Consider the following 23,148-nt stretch of genomic DNA (forward strand, 5'->3'; position numbering starts at 1 on the left):
TTACGAATCTCGCAATATGAACCATTTTGGGAACATTGTCAAAATGGATAACAAGAAATATTTCCACCCAGTTTTGGTGAATTTTTTTTAATTTTTTGCAGAATTTTTGTTGGAATTTTCTCGATATTTGATATTTTTTTTATAACCAAGGGGGTAACCAACTTCAAGCCTTCATTAAAATATTCACCTTAGTTTCATGTAATTTTGAATTTTAAATTTTCTTAAAATTGTTAATTAATTACAAAGTTATGGTACTTTTTTATTTGTAACACCTCTATTTAAGTTTATCGACTTGGCGCCAGCTCAACCAATTCCCACTAAAAACTTGCCAGCACTGTTGTGGAAGGTGGCAGCCTGGTCCTTGGTGCTTGGGCTGCCACCCTGCAAAATTTCCCGATCTGGCAGCTTGTTCTAATTTAATCAAATTAGAAATTTAGTTGCACCCAAGAAATTCACCTAATTTGGAATTTTTCTTAATAATGAAGATAGAATTTTTTTTAATGTTTTCAGAGATTTTGTTAACATTCTGTCGATTTTTTTTATATATTTTTTTATACAGAGCTAGCGCACTTAACAGAAGTCTGTTACGTTAACATAGCATGAAGCTGGCTGCGATCGAAAAATTGCGTTGCGATAACTTTTCAGAGGGCGCGAAATTGAAATGTGTCAAAGCAAAGTACAGCATATATTAATTGAAATAAATAAGTGTATATGTGCATAGCAAGATTCCGATTTAAAAAACTTGGAATTAATATGTGATTAAGTCAATCATTTGTATTTATTATCAAGCCATATGGATTTACAGTATTTACAAGCAATATTAAATGCGATATCAAATTCAATTGCAATATTTCGCTAATAATTGGGCTGAGGGATTTATGTTTACTCTTATTGCCTAGCTATAGGCATATTATGTTTAGTTTTATATGACTTAACGTTCCAAAATGCACAATATTTATGTAATCGAATGGTTTATCACAAAATTAAAAGGAATTGCTGTACAATAGATTGTAATGCTGTTGCTTCAGAACATCCAATTATCAAATTTCCCGCGACGTGTTTGCTGTCTGTATTGGAAAGATTGAAAGATTTAGCCATTGATTAGATGGGTGTTGATAATATGCAAATGTCACTAGGTGAACTAATCTAAAACTCTAGACATATAATGCTGATATGGTATTTATATCAAATTGAAATGGGAATCTTCTATGATATGATTTGAATAGTTGACTTGATGATATGATGGCAATACTATAAAAAAAGGAAAAGGAGACTATTTATTAAGTATATATTTTAGTTGTTTTATTTGGAATACTTAACGCTTACGGCATCTTCATCGAACTTTATTTATTTATATGTATATGTGTTTGTATATATTCTTTTAGTATTTATAGTACACTTTTTTTTCATAACTTTAATACATCATAAAAATAATTATAATCATATGAACAAAACAAATTGTAATTGAATTATGCTTATGCTAAAGCGCAGCTCATTTAAAAAATAATCACACAATGCCCACAAAATAATTGGAAATGTTGTAAAAATACTTATCAAAAATATGTATGTTGAAACTGAAGAGAACAGTTACTGCATGCAATTTATACCAAGTTATCAGTTGTTGTTGTAAAACAACATGGCAAAATTATCCATAATATAATTAAACAGTTCATATATGTATATATGTAGTATTATATAGATTTAAGAAGGTAAAAGGCAGCTCTGGATGAACTGGCTTAAGGTTTTGCTGATAAGTACAAAGTTGTGTTTCTTTCTACGTGTTGGTTTTGTTTTTTTTTTTGGGATTGTCTTGGATTCTGTTCTATTTGCCACACAGCTTAACAAGCATTGGAATGGGTATATTGGTATTGTGGTAGAAGACTCCATTTTGTTGGGAGAAACCATAGATTAAAGCTAGCTAAAATTGACTTTAACTACAAAAATCTGTTAAGCAAACGCACAGCTAAGCGGGCCAACAAAAAAACAATAATCAAGGTGCAAGCACGACTATGGAAGGGATGAGTTCGACTTGCAGCTTGAGTTCAACTCCAAGTTGCTTCAAACTTGTGTCACGCACTGCGCATATTTATCCAGTTCGCCTCGCAGCACCTTCACACGCTCCGTCTCCTCACGCAGTGTCCGTATTAGCTCCTCAATTGTTCGCTGTTGAGATAGCACCATTGCCTCCAGTTTATCCACTCGATTCTCCAGCTGTTGCACCCTTGGCGTAGACTCTGCAGTTGTCGCTCCTGCCGCTGATTGATGATTGTTGACAGTGCCATCATGGGCACTTATATTGTTGATCTTCTCCTGCGGCGCCGTGCTATTGACACTGCTGGTTTTCACCAGCGGCGAGACGCTGCGATTACGTATCGAGAGACTATTGGGGCGTGTCACACGTGACTCCTCATCGCTGCTGGCAGTAGCTGTCGCCATTGCTGTGGATGTTGGAGCTACCTTTGCTGCGGACATACTCCTCGACATGATGGCATCGTTGTGGTTGTTGTTGCTGGTCACATTGCTTGTGCTGATGCTGCTACTGCTGCTGGACTCTTTCCTTTGGCTGCTGCTGCTACTGCTCTCCACAATCATGGACTGTTGCATAATGCTGGACGAAGTCACCGCACTCGATTGCACTCTAGTCGCTGTGGTGTTGCTGCTGCTGTTGCTGCTGGTGGTGCTGGTGCTGCTAGTGGCGCTGGTGGTCAGCACACTGGATGTGGCTGTCGTCTGCTCGGCGGCGAACAACTTTGAGGTGCGCTCGGCTACAGAGATCGCAACACCACGTGGTTCAACGCTGGGTGAGGTCTTCTTTCGGGTAACCTGGGATGCCTTCAGCTCCTCCATCCACGGTGCTTTCTTCTTCTCCCAATCACGCGGCTTGGGCTTCACCAGCTGCGCCTCCTCGCCCGTCGAATTGTCATCCGATGAGGCTGTCGCCTGCTTGCCACCAGTTCCACCATCTTCGCTCAGTTCGCTGGCACTGCTCGCCATACCGCTGCCATTGACATACACCGAATTGTTGTTGCTCTCGCCTAGCACATTTATAGCCGCCGATGGCGGACGTCGCTTTGGAGCCTTAACGCGCCCAGCACGCATATCCGGTAGTATAGATCCACGCTCCACACGATCAAAGTCCGTATCCTCCACAGCAATAGTTGCTGCACGCCGCATTACCACATTGCCTGCCATGCCCGACTCCGGCAGCTGTCCACCTGATAATTTACTGCCAGTCAGGCCATCGGAGACATCGTGGGACACGGCGCTCGTTAGTTTGCTGTCTGAGCTCTTCTTCTTCATGCCACCACCGCCGCCCAAAATGTTGCCTGGAAAATTAAGAGAACAAAATTTAGTTGCGAAAAACTTAATCTCTCTCTATGAAATGCAATAACTCCATTTACGTGCAGTGAAACCAAAAAAAATTCGTTCGAAAAAATTGTATTCCTCTAGCTCCTGGTTTTCATTTTAATGCAAAGGGTCCCCCCTTTATAATTTTTAAAATATTAAATCCCAAGTTTACACTTTTGATCAACTTCTTATATCCTAATTATTATAAATTAATTAATTTCGTTAAATTAATTTTTCCTCTCTAGTCAAAGTAATGTTAAAAAGGTTAATGTATTTTGAATATAATTTTTAACTGATATTTAATCGTTTAACTAATTACTTGGTTCCATTGCCTAAGTATATTTAATTTTTTATTGTAAATTAGTCTTCAAGTCAATTATGGAAACAACTATTGAGGATAGATATCTCCTACAAGTACTGGTCTTTTTTTCTGTGTTTGAGGATAGTTATCGGAGAGCCTTCCTTGTAAATACTTGCAATATTTACTTTATCATTCTCTATAACTCCATGTCTTCTTTCTCTAGCTAACCACTTGCTGTCCCTTGTTATTTAAAAACACCCACTCGAGTACTCAAGCCAACACTGCGTACGTTTTATAAATTTGAGTTATTTAATTTCGAGAGTTGTAATTCATATTTATAGCTAACCTGGGACACTTCCCGTGGGCGTTTTCTTGAGCGGCACACTGGGCTTTTTGCTTAGCACCGGCGGCGGCGGTGACTTGATCTTCTCGTCCATATTGTCCAGACTCTTGCGCAGATCAGCATACGCGGATGTGGGCACGTTTGTGTTGCTGCTGCTGTTGTTGCTGTTGCTGTTGATATTGTTGCTGCTGCTGTTGTTGCTTGTGGTTGTTTTGCCGGGCAGTTTGCTCAGATCGAGGTTCTTGTTCTCCAACGATTTGCGCTGGGCGGCCACAGTGCCGATGGGCAAGCCCGTTTCGCTGAGTATATCATTGAGAGAATCACGAGATCCGAAACTCTCCTTGCGTCCCGTTGTCGACGAGTTGCTGCTGCTGCCCGTCTTCTTGATGTAAACCTTTACTGTGGTTGAAGCGCCGCTCTGTTGTTGCTGCTGTTGTTGTTGTTGTTGCTGCTGCTGCGTCACCGTTGTGGTGCTGCCGCTGCCGCTGCTGTTGTTGGCATTCGTTGTGGTCATGTGGCTCGTGTTGCTGATCTTGCGCTGTAACTGCTGCGTTGTTGCTGTTCCCGTTGTGGTTGTTGTTGGCTCGTTAATGGGCGCGACTGCAAGAGGGCAAAAGACGAGACTTGAAATAATCATTTAAGCAATAGGAAGTTTTTTTTTATTTTAATCTCTGGGTGTGGGCTGCTTTTTTGGCCACCCATCAACATTCGCTCATCATTAACATCAACAACAACAACGACATTACTCTTCAAGACGATACGAAGATGTTGTGTTTATTATTAAAGATGAGCACGTCGAGCACATCGGCGTGACTAACGCTAAGAATGACAACAGCTGAGCTACAATGCAAACAACAAACTAGTTTCACTGCTCAACTGTTGCCAAATGTCAATAAATTAACATGGAAAACAAACAAAGCGCAAGCGTAGGAGCGCAAATGCAAAAGGCATATCACAAAGCAAGCATCGAATAAAACGTTAGAGATGACATTAAGAATAGTAAAAATATTTAACACGATTTTAAAACATTCTAGAGGGATTTCAAAAGTATTATATTTCCAATAATTTCTATTTAACAAAAAAAGAAAACAAATTCTTGTAATCTAAAATGTTTATTCTATTTATTTATTTGATTGTTATTTTGTCGTGCTTTTAAAAATTTACAAAAGTAAATCGACATCTGACCCCAATATCAATAACTAATTGGTTACCCTTTCCATAATATTTTTTATTAATATTTCTCTCTCTCATGATCAATCAAACAATATTTTCTATTTCTTTAATTCTTTTTCTTTGCGCATTCTAATGTCGTGTTATCTCGTGTCACGACACGCTCTCGCATCTCTACTACACGAATACAACAAAAGAGCAAGCGACATAAATAAACGGAAATAAATGGTGATGGCAACAGAAATCAAAGCAAACGCTGATTGAGTAACGCTTTAAATGTGTAAAGGTCAAGCAAATGGAATAACAATAAAAACAACAACAACGTCAGTAGCAACATAAACAACATCCAAAACAAAACCAGCAACGACAAATGGCCAACTGACAAATGGCCAACAAAGTCAGTCATAGAATAGACAAGTTGGCCAAAGCCGTTGATAGTTGCAAATGTCAAAAAAGGAATGCCCCAACAACTTTCACTGCTACCAAATGACAAACAGGCCAAAGCAGCAATAACAACAGCCAAACAACAACAACAACGAAAGGTAGCAAAAAATGTTGCGCGCGATTTGGAATTTAATATAAGTATATATATTTTATATTATTATATATTTTTTCATATATTTTCAAGTATTGAGTAATTGAGTGAGGTGCTGTTGTTGTCATTGTTGCTGTTGCCAGCGGCAAAGCTGACGCGCACACAATCACAAAACGAAAGACTTAGGCAACAAACTTGGTTGCCTGCTTTGATTTAATGATGACTGCGTTTCGTTTTAACTTTTTAACTCTTAACAATTTAATCATTAATCACACACACACACTCATACGTCTTCATAATTATATGTTTCTTATTTTGTAAAGAAAAAAGTCTTTCGCGACAACTCTTGTAAGCCACATTCGGTTGCCAATTAGTTAATGCTAAGTTAATGGTTTTTTGGGCCAACTGCAATTGCAGTTAGCAACCAGCGAGAAAACCGCAAGAACGGTAATTGTAGCACACGCACCAGCAAAGCGAAAGAGAATAATTTAACAAAAACTAAAGAACAACAACTCGCGGCCGCAACAAAATTTATTTCAATAACGTAAATGGTCAAGAAATCAAAACGTACTGAGCTAAAAAGGTAAACAAAAATGCTGGCAAAGGTACGAGAAACATTTCTCAAATAGCGAGAGAGTCAGCGAGATAAAGAGAGAGAGAGACACTTGACGCTCTCTGGCAACATTGTTGATATGCCAGCAAAGACAATGAAGCAAGCACAAAGAGAGAGACCGAAGGAGGAGATGAGGCAACAACAAGTGAAGCGCGCGCTTGTGTGGGGCTCGTCTCTGATAATCGCCGCTAATGTGCGCCCATAATGAAGTTCAGTTCAGCTGTTCATCATTATAACAATGATAATGAGCTAAGAGAGCACTGGCGTTGCATATTAAAAAGAGAATTCAGACAAAGAGCAAGACACAAATTTTTATTTATTTTTTTTCGAACAAAGGAACAACTACAAAAAAAAACAATAAACGTAGCAGAAAACCAGTTACAACAACTGCTATTTATTTTAATATTACTGCTTAAGTCTCTGTTTTTGTTGTTGTTGTTGCTGTTGTTGTTAATGCTGTCGAAGGTGGTTTGTGTCTTTGTTGTTGTTCGGCGTTGAAATTGCGACGTTGACAAAATGTAATAGCAAAGCAAAGATCGTAAAAATTTGATTTATATGTAAGTCAAAGTATATACAACGAATAACAAATACTCTTTTAGTTATATAAAGCTTCCTAAATCTTTCCACATTTTTTTAACTCTTAATTATCAAAAACATAAACTTACTTAATTTAAATATTTTTTTGTAAGCTTTGTAAATTTAATACCTTATTTATTTATATTTATTTTAAATTTTAAAGAGGATTATGTGGATGGTCATACTATCGATTGATTTATATATTATTTATATATAAGACTTAAAGCAAATATATAAAAGTCGGTTATGATTGTTGATTTTTACTAAAATACTGTGCACTTAGTTTATTATTAGGATATCATTGCTGTTCGCTACTTTAAATGAATATTATTTAAGCAGAATCTCAACGTGATGTGCATTTAAATTATATCTGCATTAATTTCTTAACATTTCTGCAAAGTTGTAAGTTGATAATTAATGTGTTTAAAATACAAAAGTTACTTTAATGGAAACTACTTATTAATGGAGTTTTGTCGAGGCGTTCAAGCCGCACGTCTAAATTATAGACCCGCTTGAATGTGCATTAACCGCAAAAAAGCAATGCAAAGTCAACAATTAAATATTACAGACTTGATAAATATTTATTTAAAAGGCAACCGCAAAGTATGCAACATAAGTAAGTTTAAATATTTTTAGGTTTCTTTTTTAATATGCAAACCAAAGCAAAAAATAATGGCAAATAATCAAGCAACTAAGCCAAGCGACTGTTGAGCGTTTAAAACAGCGCCAAAAACGCACACAAAACGCTACAACATGGCCATAAAGCAACGATAATAAATGTAAACAACAAATGAAAAACTAGTTTTTAGTTTGCCATGCAAAATGATAACTAAAAGCGAAAAGGAACCAAAAAAAACAAATAGCGAAACCGCAATTGTAATACTCGTGGCAAAGGAAATCGACATCAAAGCAGCTTCATTTATAATTTTCCGAGACTTTTCACGCCACGGCAGAGCATCTAAATTTACAGACCACTTTTGCCGGCGCCAAAGAAAGCCAAATAAATGCGAGTAATAATGAAAACAGAAAATAAATCATAGAAATTATGAACATGGCCAAAAGAGCCAAGCAATTTTCCATTTCACATCAAAGCGAGAGACGCCAACGGGTCGAAAGGAGATAGAAAAAGAAAATGAAAACTGGCGAAAAACGAAAAGGAAAAACTAAGCCAGTGCCGTTGTTCCCCACTGGAAAAACTCGTTTACATACAAATCGTGGTGATAAAGCTGGCCATACGAGCGCCCAAGAACTCGAAAGAGCCGCCGCGTTGCGGAGCCGCCGCAGCACCACATCGTGATCGTGGCCGGGGACGTGGCGGGGGCAGAGGCGCTGCCGGAACATCGGTGTACAGTGTTGTTGTAGTTGTTGCATTGTGGAGTGTGGAGTGTGGAGAGTGGAGAGTCAAGAGTGGAGTGTGGTTTTTGGAGTGTTGTTTGTTGCCGTTGTCGTTGCAATGAAGTTTTTATTACACACGAAATATTGTAAAAAAAGGCAGAAGAGAAAGGGGAAGGAGGAGTAGAAGAAGAAGAAGAAGAAATAGAAGGAGAAAAGTGTAGAGGAAAATTACACAGAGAGACAACGACATCAAGTCATATACATATATGTACATATAAGAGCAAGAAATAAAGTAAATACAAATGAGAGAAAGAGTCATAAGAGCGATAGTGAAACGTAAACAAAATGCCAATAAAAGTCGTTCAATAAAATGCAAGTAATAATCAACATAAATATAAATCGATAATGACGATAAAATGTGATGATGACGTTGACTTTAAACTTTAAGAAATCAATTGAAAATTGTGAATGTGTGCATGTGTGAAGTGAATTGTGATGTGATGTGATGTGTGTTGATGTCAAGTGATGTGTGTGATTATTCAAGTGCACCAATGCATAGGAAACATTTGTTTGGACCGAACAACGAAAGAACAAAGTCAAGATTGCATTATAAACACAATCTTTAAACGAACTTTTAAACCAGAAGGGCATTCAAATATGAGTTAATTCCTTATCAGCCCGAGGAGCTGTGTTCTTAACGCCTGAGTATAGAAATGCATTAACTTTGAGCTTGGGAAATACAACTACTCATCTGAACTAATAAGTTCATATTTAAATTTAATTTGATTTATTATTGATTATTCTGAATATATTCAGGAAAAAGTCGCTTTATGCTTTCAATCGCTTTCATCTATATTATTACTAAACCCATACTTCCCTTAATTGAATTCCCATCAAGATCAAGAACTAATAAATTTATGGATACATCAAAGGGGAACTACAACTAAATCTGCTTGTCAATTCTTCAATTTAACACCTATCGACAATTTAATGTTCTAGACTTAAATGCATATCAAAAGACAAACATTTTTCTAGGTTTGCTTACAGTCAAGTGTACAGTCTTATCAATTAATAATAGAGGCGCCTTGAACTGCCTACAACTATAACAGGTTGAGCGAGGGGAACTTTTATTTCAAATTAATTCAACGTTTGTTGACTTTTCACGACACTTTAATCAACTTGTCGATGCGTTCAATTAAACATGGGAGGGAAATAACGACGATGCAGATGCAACGATTGACGACGATGCGGATGACAGACCAAAATCAAAACTCATTGATGTGTTGAATAAATGTATAAATTGTCTGTCGTTGCACTCACCATCGGAGGGCGCCAAAAGCTTGACAAAGTTATCGGGAAAGACGCCCACTTTGCCACGCACTTCACCCTTCCACCAGCCCTTGTCCGGCAGCTCCATGCTGATGACACTGATGATGTCGTCCACTCTAAGCTCCAGCTCATCATCATTCTGCGGTGCATAGGGAAACTCGACACGGCAAAAGTCACGTTGTGGCTTCGGTGGTAACGTTGGCACTGCAGCAACAGCAGCAGCAGCTGCAGCTGCCGCCGCGGCTGACGCTGCTGTTGTTGCATCCACTGTGGACGCCGTGGCTCTGCTTTTAGTTTGCTGCTTCGTTGTAGTTGTTGCTGCTGTGGTAGGAGCAGCTGTCGCTGTTGTTGCTGCTGCTGCTGCTGCCGCCGCTGGTGTTGTTGTTGTTGTTGCTGGCGCAATGTTAGCCGCTTTTGCCGTTAGCGAAGATGTCGTGACCGTAGCACCAATCGTTGGCGGCCGCTTAGAGGCCAAAATCGGTGACGGTTCGATATGTTGCACAAAGTTAGAGGGAAACACGCCGACTTTGCTGCGCAAACGTCCGCGCCACCAGCCTTCCTCGACCTAAATGCGAACAATGACAACAAGAAACCAGAAAATAAAATACTAAATACAAGTTTCATATTCGTTTTCATATTCTTTCGGTTTTTGCTTTTCGGTTTTTTGTTATTGGGTTGCGTCAAAACTTATTGGCAGTGAGGTTAAATGGGGGTTGTGGGCACTCTGTGTGTATGTGGGCACTCTAAACACTATATTTACATACCTCCCCTAGGAATTCAATGACATCACCCACGGCCAGCGTCAGTTCGTCGTCGTTGACTTGTGTGTAACTGTAGATGACTTTACAGCGGCGATTTGATGTCGCTGATTTCTCCCTGAGAGCAAAAATAAAGCACAAAATAAGAGAGAATTCAAAATACATGTATTTGTATAAAGAGAGAAAGATAGAGAGAGAGAGACAGGGAGAGGGAGAGAGAACTTTGCAAATTTGTAATAAAAATGACAAAAGCTGAAAGTGGCAATAAAATTGTTCTTATTGATGTGTTAAGTTATAAAAGATTTATGTATAATAAAATAACTAAAATTAACAAATTAAGTTTTAATGTGTTTTCAAAGAGAATAATTTCTAAATAACTGGTGAAAAATAAATCAAATTTTAAGTTTTTATGTGCATCTGAGTCCGATTTGAAGCTTAAAATTGCTAACAACATGTTTTGCAACACATTTTAAGCTCATACAAAGCTTTAATATATTTTAAATATTTTGTTTAATCCTAAGATAAATTTAAATTGAAGCTTTAAAGTGCTTATAAAATTAATATTAACGAAAATAGTTATAATTAACAAGCTTTATCTAAACAAGACTATATTTTGATTATAACAGAATTAAGAAAATAGATAGAACTATAAAAATTTAAAAGCTTTCATGTAGTTTTTAAATGTACATATGTACTAAAATATTATATATTTACTGTAAAGCTTTCAGATAACTTAAAGCTTAACTGTGCTTTCAAGAGCATTTTAAATAAATTTTAAAAATAAATAAGCTATTAACATTTAACATACAAAATTGTTTTCCCAATATTGAAATATTTATTCTATTAAGAAACTTCTAAAAGAGACCAAAAATTAAATTTCTTCAAGCTTTAACGTACATATAAAAAACATTATGTAATCAATTAAAGCAAAGGATTTACTTTAATACAACATTACAGAGATTAGTAGTTTGTTTTGTCAGTATTAAATGCCATCTTCAGCTAGTGTCATTGGAGCTTAAGTGAATTGCGTCACCAACCTGAGCTGCACCACCGCACTGTCATCGCTGTGGTTGCCATTGCTGCTCGGCTCCAATATGCGAACAAAATTGTCTGGAAACATGCCCGTTATGCCGCTGGTCTTCAATGTGCCTTGCCACCAACCGCCGGGCATCTGTTTGATGCGATGTATGATGGCACCCTTTTGTAGATCCAGCTCATCTGGTTCCTTAGCCGCATATTCGTATTCCACTATTGCACAGATTGCTGCAAAGAGAAAGTGCGAAGAGTGTGAGAGAGTGATTTAAAGAGAGAGAGAGAGAGTAGTCTATTTAGTAAGCCAATGGGGTAACCTTATATGGGACACGCGCATTTATAATCATGCCACAGTCCAAGTGCAAATATTTACAATTGCCCCGCAATTGCGCAATCCTCAATCAATTTTACCCCCTCTTTCTCCGCCTTCATCGTCTCCATCTATCACTTTACGCTACGTGACAGTCACATTTTGGTTTATTTTCGAAGAAAACAATGCTTTAAAAGTAAGAGTCATATGACGCGACGCTCTTTGTATCCATTTTTGGAAGAGGAATCATTATATGAGCTCAGCCAACTAGGCGCCAAAATTAGGTTACAGTTTTCGGTGTCTGGCTGTTGACCAAGTCAATTTAATTAGTTAACCCCCAAATTCTATTTTCTTTTTTCATCGACTTCGCTTCGCTATCGCTCATAATTCTTATCAAATTGTGACTCGAGATTTCTTGTCAATAAAAGTGATGTCATTTTTTGCTTTCTTTGAGTTTATACCTAATATTTGAGATGATGAGTAATTGTTCATAATTTATATCCATGCTTTAATTTTTATAACAAATTTATAATGTCTAAAAATTTTAGTACATTTTTTGTTTTTTTTTTTTAAGATATTCAGCTGTGTCATAAAAAAACAAATTTCAATTTATTTTATTTACAGTATAAAATATATTAATGATTAATAATTCGGTTGAAAACGAAAATTATTTACGCCAGCCGATTTATGTGACCCCGAATACTGAAATTTTTAATATTTCAGGAGCACCGTCATATCGTTCGGTTGTTTTCAAAAGCAATTAAAAATCTCAAAACATTTGGGTAACACACATGACTTAAAATTTTTAGACTTATAACACTTGTTGCGGAAATGAGGATCTTAAACCCAGAGATGGAATATTTCTTCAAATATCGCACAGAGAATTTACTGACATTTGATAATATTCTGCATTATTTGGAATTAGAACTCGTACATCTTTTCGCTGAGCACACCAAGGTGACAAAGCTGAGACTCGTTGTAATCGTTACAGATCATCTTTACACCCCTCTCTCAACAAGTTCTCAATTCATTATTACTATTTTAGTCGCCAATTTTCACGTAGCGCAATTCGCAGTTGATGTAGGCAAAAAAAACAACAAATCTGTCATGACGCATATTGACTACAATGCCATGGGCAACACTTCATATATAGTGTGAGATACATGCATCAACAATAACAATACCGGTACCAAAATTACTTTTAAGCGTTGCTCTCTAAAGCTCGTCGCGTTGCTTGGCTCGCTTGCCTTCAATCCAATTTAAATAGCAACAACAACAACTTTAACAACAACAACACAAATATAAACACCATACTTATTTGGGATTGGAGGTTGCTGCCCCCGCACGATTGACTCATTGACTTATAAGTGTGTTTTTACTGTGTCTACTGAAAAGTGGCTCAAACTGAACCACAAATAGAAACGTTTATTGGCTTACAGACGTGACAGGGGAAGGGGGGGAAATTGTAAGCAGGCAACCAAAAGGAAAATGCGTTACAACAATGACAAATGACAAGAAGCGAAAAAGAACACGTAAAAAGAGACAATTCTGATTGAGAGATAACTACGAAATACCCTGTAAAAATTACAGGCTGTCAAACTTTAATAAGTGTAAATAATAATATGAGATTCATAACCATATAATATGACATATGTCAATACCAAAAATTATATACTCGTAGAAAAAGTTTAAAAAGTTGGGAAATTAATGAAATAATAAAAACAATATAATAATAATAAAATATAAATTTATTTATGTACAATTTTAGATATAAGTCCAATAAGATAAAAAAACAATATACCCATTTAGTATAAATATTACAGGTTATTGAAAAACAAATAAGTACCAATGATACGTGATGTTGTTGCCACTATCAGTAAATATACGCTGTACTTTATATGGGTCAATAATGTTGGTCTTCTTTTATGGCCAAACAACAAGCATAGGTCTAATAAATGACGCCTGATGAATGAGCAAAAGAATAAAGTGGAGAAAGAGAGGCAGGTAGAGAAAAATGAAATTGTCATAGGCTGGCCAGGCTGTTGTATTGAGCCTTTAAGCCATTTAGCTACGTGTAATAGCTAATGGATGCCAACTCGAATAGTATTGATAATGAGCAATTAAGACAGGCTGTTAAATGTCGTGTGACTTGAAAGCTTTTCATTTGTCGAGTTTATAATGTGTGTGCAAGTGTGTGTGTGTGTTGTGCCACCAACGTTGAAGTGGCAGCCAAATCCAATCTAAAGCTGCTTTTGTGTCGCACATAATAATTTCACTTTATTTGCAGACGACGACATCAGCATTAAAAGTTGAACAAGTCCAAACATAGATGTTGAGAGACAGAGAGAGGGAGATAGAGAGAGAAGTGGCAAAAGTGCTGTTGAAGGCAGCAGACGTCAAAGTCGCGTCGCGTCGAGTATCCGCCAATTTGTAACTGGGCCAAAACGGCCGTATTTCAGTTACAGTTTAACCTACGCGACGGCTAAAAGCCAAAGCCAAAGCCAAACAAAGCGACAGCCAAATGAACCTTTAATGTGGTTTTTGCTTTTTGCTTTTTTATCTCTTTTTTTTTTGAGCGTTTTCTTTTCTTTGCTCGCAACTGAATGTGCGCTTCAATAACCCAACAACAAAAGCTCAAAGGCAGCTAAAGATACACTACAACCACAACAGATGCAAATACTCATAGATACACACACACACACACACACATAGATATAAATGTACTTATGTATAGAATGGGAAGCATGCAGCAAACGCTGCTTGTGAAATGAGGCGCGCCGTCTAAATGCTGAGAAATGGTGAAAAGTTGCAGCATTAAGTGGTGAAAACAACCACCACTAACAACAACAACAACAACCGCTGGAAAAAATGAGGCAATGTCGACCGTGGTGCGCGGTGTCGTGTGAACAAAAAAAAAAAAATAACCGCCAAGTTTCAACTGAGAAATCGTGCAAATGTGTCAAAAATTGAAAAAAATGACAAAGATGTCAGCTCTCTGTGGTGGGTGGTTTCTAATGGATAAGCAGCACCGTCGTTTCAATGTCAAAGCGCACTGCAAAATCACCATAAAAATATGCAAATTTCATATTTAAAAGGCGAATTGAAGTAGGTTGAAATTTATTCAAAATATTATTTGTTTACTGGTTATAAGAGTACTTCAATATATTGTATATATAGCGTACAATATTGTTTCCAGCTTATTTATTTAAGTGACTCAAATATTATATATATTTACACAATTATACAATTGACTTAATAATGAACATTGCATTTATATTTATTATTTTTAAATATTTATGTTGATGAAAAATATCCAGACACAAAAATAGCATAAAGAAATACACATATTCATTGTGTTTATCAAGAATTGAGAACAACAAAGAAAAAGAAAGCAAGCTTTTAAATAATTGTTTTCTTAAATTTAATATGAAAAACGTAATCTCTATTCTAGTTAATTACTTGCTTGTTGACGCATGAATCGATATTATAAACAACTTAATAATAAGCACAAATTATAGAACTTTATGAGGAAGATTAAGTGATTTATTGACCTTTCTTTTGGCCCTCTTTTGAGGTGTTGGCCACAGTTAAAATACGCTAGGCGAACACACTCTTACTCTTTTATTTATGATAATGAGCGATGGAGGCATTCAAAAATGAATCAATTTGCAGTCATGTTGCCCCAGCGGCAACAAAGCTTGACAACATACAAAACGCAGCCGCTGCTGCTTGCAACAAAGGAGAGGGGGAAGAGGAGGCATGCAACGTTAACCGGTTATTGTGCCCCTTGGCAAGGTGCGGCCTCCGATCTTCTGCTGCAGCACCTTTCGAAATGAACACCTTGCGTAGGTGTGTAAATGAGTGTGTGTGTGTGTGCGTATGTTTAGGTATTCCCTCCCCTCCTCTTCCTCCTTCTCTTCTCTCTGTACCACAAACACATGCTAATTGGCTTAGCCATCAGTTTTCGGCTTTGACTGTCTTTGACTTTCTGCTGATGCCTTGAACCGTAAATGTTAAATTGCGTTTGCGTGAGTTTTATTATTATTTTTATTTTCAGCCAGCTTCAACTGGGCTGGGGGCGTGGCTGGGCATAAATAAATCTATATACATAATTTAATTTGCCCAGTAATGTCAGTTGGACTTGTTATTTAACTAGTAGACTCTCTCTGTGTAAAAAGAACTTTAAAACTTTCCAAGACCCGGTTTATAAGTTTATTTACTTTTGGGGCGAAAAGACATAAAGGAGGCGTGTCGTGTTTTTATTGCCAGGTCAGAGGGCGTATAATAAACAAGTTCAGTTGAAATATTAAGCGAAATAAAGTTCAACAAAGTGGAAAAAACACACTCAGCATAATAAAATATTTAACTTAGCATTTACTTGGTATACATTTACAAATTGCAAACAAAACTAGTCGAAAAGGCTATAGTCAAGATCCCGACTAAAGTAGGATGCCAGTAACTTACTACATTATATATATAAAAGTACATTAAAGAAATTATTTGTATTGCTTTGTAAACATTAATTCGCCATTACCGCCGATCAACTTGTCCGATCTAGCTGGGATTAGGTGGGTTAATAGATAATAAAAATAAATTGATAGCGTTAATTACCACAAAAAAACTATTATCTTAAAAACTGTGGGTATGGTGGTTTTTCGCAATTTTCGGGGGCGTGTCAGAAATTTAAAACAAACTTTACTTTATATTTATATTGAATGCTATCGATAAGTATACCGCATATTCTATCAATTATGTTAAATATCAATGTGCATGCATCTCACACAAATTGTATGCAACACTCTGAAGGGTCACACATTTTTTTAGGTCCCTGCTGTCTGCTTTCGTCCTTGAACCTTTGTAAATTGATGACCTTGGCTTTTTGGCTTTACATGACACTGGCGTGTAACGGACAATTGGTAAAGTTCAGGGCCAAGGTCACAATTCAAGTCCGCAAATGTTGCGTGTCAACCAACAAATGCAATGCAAACAAAATTTGTTGACAAAAACAAACAAAGTCAAAAGAATAACAAGGAGAGAAAGGCCCAATTTTTTTTATGTTTTTATTTTGAGTACTCGAAAAAGGTTCAACTGTTGACCAACTTTTATCATGGCAATTGAATGAATCACAGTTTGAGGGTATTGTAATCGAGCTGATAATAAAGTCAAATTTCCCTGAAGTCTGTGTTGTCTTATCAATTATTATTAGAGTTAAGCTATGTGTATCAGGCAACTTGATTAAGTCATTGCCATCTGTGATTTGTCATTAGTTAATGACCACGCCCACAAGAAGGTTGCGTTTTCATTATCAAGGTTTATTTTCAATTGGAAAAGCCTTAGCTAGAGATTCATTTGCCGCGTCTGCTCTTTAATTGAAAAGACTTTACGATGGAAAGTGTTCAGCCATAAAATTAAATGTCTAAACGACACACAAATACATGTGCATACACACACACACACACACATCCATAAATGTTGATTAAATTGGACTCCCCCCAGAGTAGGAGGCAGAGGTCAGCTGCCAGCTAAGAGACTCTTGCTGATTGAAATTTTCCTAAAAGACTAAATGCAGTTGCCTCTTGCTCAAGCAGTTGCACTTTAATGGAAATTCATCTTTAAAGTTTTTCCAATTCATTTTTATGGCCCAACCAAATGTGAAGGGGCAAAAACATCAAATGCCAATGCAATATCAATGATTAAATGCTTTAGCTGAAATTAGATTTCTTAAAAGTTTGCTTCGTTTAAAAATTTGATTGGAGTTTGAAATAATCGAAAATTTTGTAGCTCTAGATCTTGGTTTTGATTTCAATGCTTAACTTGCAATGTTTTGACTCGTAAAGTTGTTAGGTCAGAGACTTGACTAACTTTGAACTGTAATAACTTTGGCAAAATTTAACCGATTTTTAAACGGAATATCATTTTGATCATGGTTTAACCTCTAAATTCATTCTGCATTTAAATTTTTGTTATTTTGAAAATTTTATGTTTTTCGATCATTTCCATGATTTGATGGTAAGGGTCCCCCCTTTGATAATTTGAAAATTCAAAATTTTAAATCTCAAGTTTTCACTTTTAATCATCTTCTCATATCGTTATTAGTATAAAACAACACTTTAAACTTGATTCTGAAACCTTTCATTTTTCTGTAAAAAATCATGTAAAAATTAAGAAAAATTTTGTCTTATAAAGTTGTAAGGTCGTAGGCTTGACTAACTTTGAACTGTTATAAATTTGGCAAAACTTAACCGATTTTTAAACGGAATGTCATTTTGATCATGGTTTAACCTCTTAATTCATTCTGCATTTAAATTTTTATTATTTTTAAAACTTTATGTTTTTCGATCATTTCCATGATTTGATGGTAAGGGTCCCCCCTTTGATATTTTGAAAATTCAAAATTTTTAATCTCAAGTTTTCACTTTTAATCATCTTCTCATATCGTTATTAGTATAAAACAACACTTTAAACTTGATTCTGAAACCTTTAATTTTTCTGTAAAAAATCATGTAAAAATTAAGAAAAATTTTGACTTATAAAGTTGTAAGGTCGTAGGCTTGACTAACTTTGAACTGCTATAAATTTGGCAAAACTTAACCGATTTTTAAACGGAATGTCATTTTGATCATGGTTTAACCTCTAAATTCATTCTGCATTTAAATTTTTGTTATTTTAAAAATTTTATGTTTTTCGATCATTTCCATGATTTGATGGTAAGGGTCCCCCCTTTAATATTTTGAAAATTCAAAATTTTTAATCTCAAGTTTTCACTTTTAATCATCTTCTCATATCGTTATTAGTATAAAACAACACTTTAAACTTGATTCTGAAACCTTTCATTTTTCTGTAAAAAATCATGTAAAAATTAAGAAATAATTTGACTTGTGAAGTTGTAAGGCCGTAGGTTTGACTAACTTTGAACTGTCTGTTTTTTTTTTCCATACTATGACGTTAAATCTCTAATTATTTTAGTGTTTGTTCTTCCACTTTCAATTGGCAATTTAAGTCGCTTTCATAGATCATCTGCCATATTTATTTCCACATTTGTCCCATTTTTATTGTTGTAAATAAACCTGCAATTGTAAGCTTCTATTTGCAGTGCAATAACTGTATACGATTTGTTTAAAAGAATTCCAAGAATTAAAAATAGCATAAACAACAACAGTTAGTTCCCTTATTGAGTTTCAATTATACAATTGCGACAGTCGCTTACTATTGACGCTAAATGAAGACAAGGCCTTGAGTTCAGTTGCCGCTTATCAGTTCAATGATATGTGAATGTACAAATTTGTGTGTGTGTGTGTGTGTGTATGTGTGTGTACTTATATGGCTTGCCCGCATTTCTTGCTTATTTACAGCCAGAATTAATGACGCCTAAACAATCAGCTGATAAGAGTGAGGACCAATCAAGCAGGCACAGTCACAGTAACGCTCACAGTAACAGTTACAGATACAAAGATACATGTATACAGTTATGTATACATATGTATGTATGTAAATAGTTGCACTTGCCATACTTTTTCTTTGAGTTTCTTTTGGTTTTTGCTTTAACTCAATGTTTTCCTTTTGTAAAAATTCGTAAACATTTTCTTTTGTGATAATCGTCGACTCTGATAAGTTGAGTAGTACACGTAGCTACAAAACGGATCCAAAACTGGCCATAGATAAGATAAGCGTTTCAACAGCTAAACAAACACAAGTTTACTCGTATTTCAACTATTTATATAGTGAATAGCTTACAGATTCAACTGCTCTGAGTCAATTTCACATCCAACAACCGAATGCAAAATGCAATAACTATAAAAAGTCGTCGATTGCTCACTCGGGGACAAAATTCATGAGTTATGGATGATTCATGCGGAGTGTGACTGTCTGTGTGAATGTGTATAGTGTTAAAATGAGTTAAAGTTGAAGGCGAACTCAATTTTCGATGTCGAAAGTGAGCATGAGACGTGTAAGAAATGACTATGCCACGCCCACATCTGCATAATAGAGGCTACGCGTTTTATCATAATTTTCCATTAAAAAGTATATACGCCATTTTTGCGCTATTTCTATTATTATTCATTATCTAAAAATGTTTAGTTAATATTATTTTGATAAAAAAAATCGTATTCTAAAAATAAGACTAAATATTTTTATTTTTTACCATCTCAAAACAATTACTTGATAAATGAAAATAATGTGGGTAAAAACTGATAAAAATATACATACATTTTTTAGTACTTTGTAAAGAGTATTGAGCAATTTATTAAATGTTGATAAGTCATATTTGGACTTTGCCAGATTTTAAGCTAATAAAGATTTTTTAGAGTTGCTTTGGGCATTTCCTGTTGGACATCAACGTATTTATGGTCTCTGTTTCTGTTTCGGCTTCTGCTTCGCTTTTGTATTATTATTATGATTGTCATTATTTTTCACTTTTAGTTTTCAAATGGAATCACTTAAAGAGCAACAACAACAGCAGTTGAAACGGAAGAAAGCTGCGTCTTTTGTTCAAGATGCAAATGCGGCACAGACAAAACCATTTCAACTTCCATTGTGTTGTGACTGAAATTGCCCATCAAAAGAAATCATCAGTGGAAAATAAATACAAAAGTAAACTCTGTTTATTGGGGAACGTTGCATGCGGGCGATGGCAGAGGCAAATGAATATGCAACCAATCAGCTACATTATCAGCAATCATCAGCAACAACAAAACAATAAAAAGTCACAACCACAACAACAATAGCAGACAAGAAACAACGTAACAATCTTGAATATGACAAAGAAACCAAACCCAAGATCTATTATAGCATTTACTCTCTTTCCTTATCAAACATAGACTGTGCGCAATTATAAATATAATACTAAAAGTCTATGCCAAAAGTCTTCCTCTTACACGTTGAGTAAACAGTTCAAGTAAAAAGATTAAATTTATTAGAAATCTTATTATTTATTTGTATTTATTAATTCAGTTTCAGCTAAGAACAGTTGCTTAAAATTTAAATTAAATTTTAAAAATATATAAAATATTAAAAAGAGATTTAAAATTATATAGAAAGCTAAATTTGAGAATTCATTAGAGTAAAGTTACTACCTCAAGTTTCAGAGATGAAGTAAGTTGTGATTAGGTTTATAATGAAACCCTTGCAGTACATGGATATAAGAAAATAATACTAAATTTATAAAATTTAAGATTTATTTGTTGTAGTACTTAAAAAGAAATCTTAGAAGAATTGAAACACTCTGTCTCTATTTTCTTCAACATCGAAATTTCAGTTTATTTGTTTAGAAATTTCCTATTGAAACTTGTTCTTTAATTCACACTTTATATACTCGTATTTATTACGACTATAAATTAATAATCACGTTTAACTAATGCATACTTATGCAATGCACTGTGATAGTGTGTACCCAGCATTAATTTAAAGCTTTTTTCCAACTTTCTAACATTTCAAGCATAATTTATTTGACAATAAGCAATGATTAATTGTTTAAATGTGATGTGAAATTCTTGCAAATATTTACTCAAATTTAAAGGTAAATTACTATTACAAGACATTTCTACCTGTTTCTGCTTCGGAGTATTGTAAATCTTTTAGAGTTCCTCACGTTCGCACGCAAAACAAGCTTTTTTTGTTGGTTGTTGTTGCTTTGATGAAATCATCAAGAAAATCTTATTTAACATAATAAAAAAATAAAAATAAAACAAGAACAAAGCTCAACTGTTAAACCGGTTTATAGCTCTTTATTTTGTTATTCTTTTATTTTCATTGTTGCGAAAATTCAAAGCTTTCATTAACGGTAATTTAAATTTGTTTGAGTTTAAATATATTCATTTGATTTCATCCGAAATAAAACTACAACAACAATGTCCTTGGGCGCGACAATAACAACAAAAAAGAAACTTTTAACGCCCACCCTGTGACACACCCAACAATGCGAATGTGAGCGCAAAACGGAGAGCCGAAAACGCATAGATAAATGTGAATTGAAAGATGGACCCACCCTAAAAACGAAGCAGTGACAAAACTGCAGCAAGGCACGAATTTCATAGTTTTTAGCATTTTTCGTTTTTCCCTTTGTCTTCTTCTTTTTCTTCTTAATCATCTTACTTACTTTTGTCCATGTTGCTGTCGTTGTGGCTGTCGTTGTTGCTGTTGCCGTTTTGCCAGGAAGCAATTGCGTCGCTGCAGCGTCGCAGTCGCAGTCGTCGTCGGCGGCGGCGGCAGTTCAATGGACGACTCTCGACTCTTTCTGGCCAACACTATAAAGGTATGAATCACGCGCGTTTGTTCTGTTTACACACACACACATGCACACCGACACAAACACAGACACCGCTTATAAATTGTTTTAAAGAGAATAATACCCAGAATTGAGCCGCTTTTGCGTGTTTTATTTTGACCTTATTCGCAGCTAAAGAACCAGAATTGGAATTAATTAAAATATCTACATCACATAATGTATAACAAAAGCGAGCACAGTTTTTTTTCAAGAGTCCGAGCGAAATGCAAAGGCAGACGCAGCAAAAAGAACAACAACAATAACGGCGCACTTAACAAAATTCACGTCACGTCCACTTTGTATTTGTGTTTGTGTATATGTATATTTGTTGTTGTTGCACCTCTGAGCCTGGCTTGAAGCTGCTTGCTTTCTCACTCAACACTAAAAAACCGCTGTTCTTCTTCTTCTTAGCACTTTCGTATGCACTTTTCGCCTGCGTTTTATTTACTTTGCTTTGTTATTGATTTTCGCCATCTCACACCTACACATATACATGCACACGTAGCTTTCAACGGTTGCACCTACTGGCCAAAATCAAAGCGTTGCTGATTTGCACGAATTGATAACCAACTCACTATTTGTAAGTAAACTCTTTTGTTAATACAATCGCAAGGCGAACGACGACACACAAAATGCCAAATGGGACCACAAAATACTCCGCCGACCGTCCAACAAGCGTTCATGTAAAGTGCGCGCAGTCTACTGCAAACCACTGTTGTTTTAGTTTCAGTGCTGCCAGCTTGTTTTCACAAACACAACCAACAAAACAAAACAAGGGTTGGCAGGCTTGGGTTATGCACTTCAGCTCATTTTCATATTGTGATCAATTTTCAAAACGGGCTTGAAACTTCTATAATATTAAAACTCGAATTCTGAAAAACTTTGCAGAACTTTTTTTTTCGAATTTTTTCAAATTGTTGGATTACCTAGAGTAAACTTTGTTACACAACTTCTAACGCTGCGACCCAACGAATTCCTAGGATTTTAAATGAGTTCGCGTTTATTTAATCTAATTTCGAATCAAAAATTTTCATTTAATTGTTTACTTGTTTGCTAAATTATTGCTAAAAGAAAACTGAAAAAAAAAAATTGAATTACCCGCCATTTCAGATTGTGATTAAAGTATTTTCGCAATTGCAGCCGAAAATACCAATATGTTATTTAACAGAAGTATTACATCGCATAGTGCTGCCAACCTTAGAGGAAAATATGCCTTTTTTTTGGGTAAAAAAAT

General features: G+C 35.7%; 1 protein-coding gene across 1 annotated transcript; it reads right to left on the reverse strand.

Moving 5' to 3' along the window:
• Positions 1–748: 748 nt before the first annotated feature.
• Positions 749–22,615, reverse strand: LOC117789793 (serine-rich adhesin for platelets). The gene is made up of 7 exons (XM_034628926.1): positions 21,747–22,615; positions 11,346–11,571; positions 10,315–10,426; positions 9,542–10,115; positions 3,996–4,592; positions 2,078–3,326; positions 749–1,067 (listed from the first exon to the last, which is right to left on the reverse strand). Exons 1-7 carry the CDS (start codon positions 21,754–21,756, stop codon positions 1,025–1,027), a joined length of 2,811 nt encoding a protein of 936 aa, XP_034484817.1. The 5' UTR covers positions 21,757–22,615; the 3' UTR covers positions 749–1,024.
• Positions 22,616–23,148: the final 533 nt, after the last annotated feature.

This window comes from Drosophila innubila (genome assembly GCF_004354385.1).
Source record: "Drosophila innubila isolate TH190305 chromosome 3R unlocalized genomic scaffold, UK_Dinn_1.0 2_E_3R, whole genome shotgun sequence".
Taxonomy (NCBI): Eukaryota; Metazoa; Arthropoda; class Insecta; order Diptera; family Drosophilidae; genus Drosophila; species Drosophila innubila.

Excerpts from the sequence above, each read along its gene's own strand:
- LOC117789793 (XM_034628926.1), bottom strand. Across the intron at positions 10,427-11,345 it reads AGTGCGGTGGTGCAGCTCAG|GGAGAAATCAGCGACATCAA; the intron begins GTTGGTGACGCA and ends TTTTGCTCTCAG. Across the intron at positions 10,116-10,314 it reads TCATTGAATTCCTAGGGGAG|GTCGAGGAAGGCTGGTGGCG; the intron begins GTATGTAAATAT and ends GTTCGCATTTAG.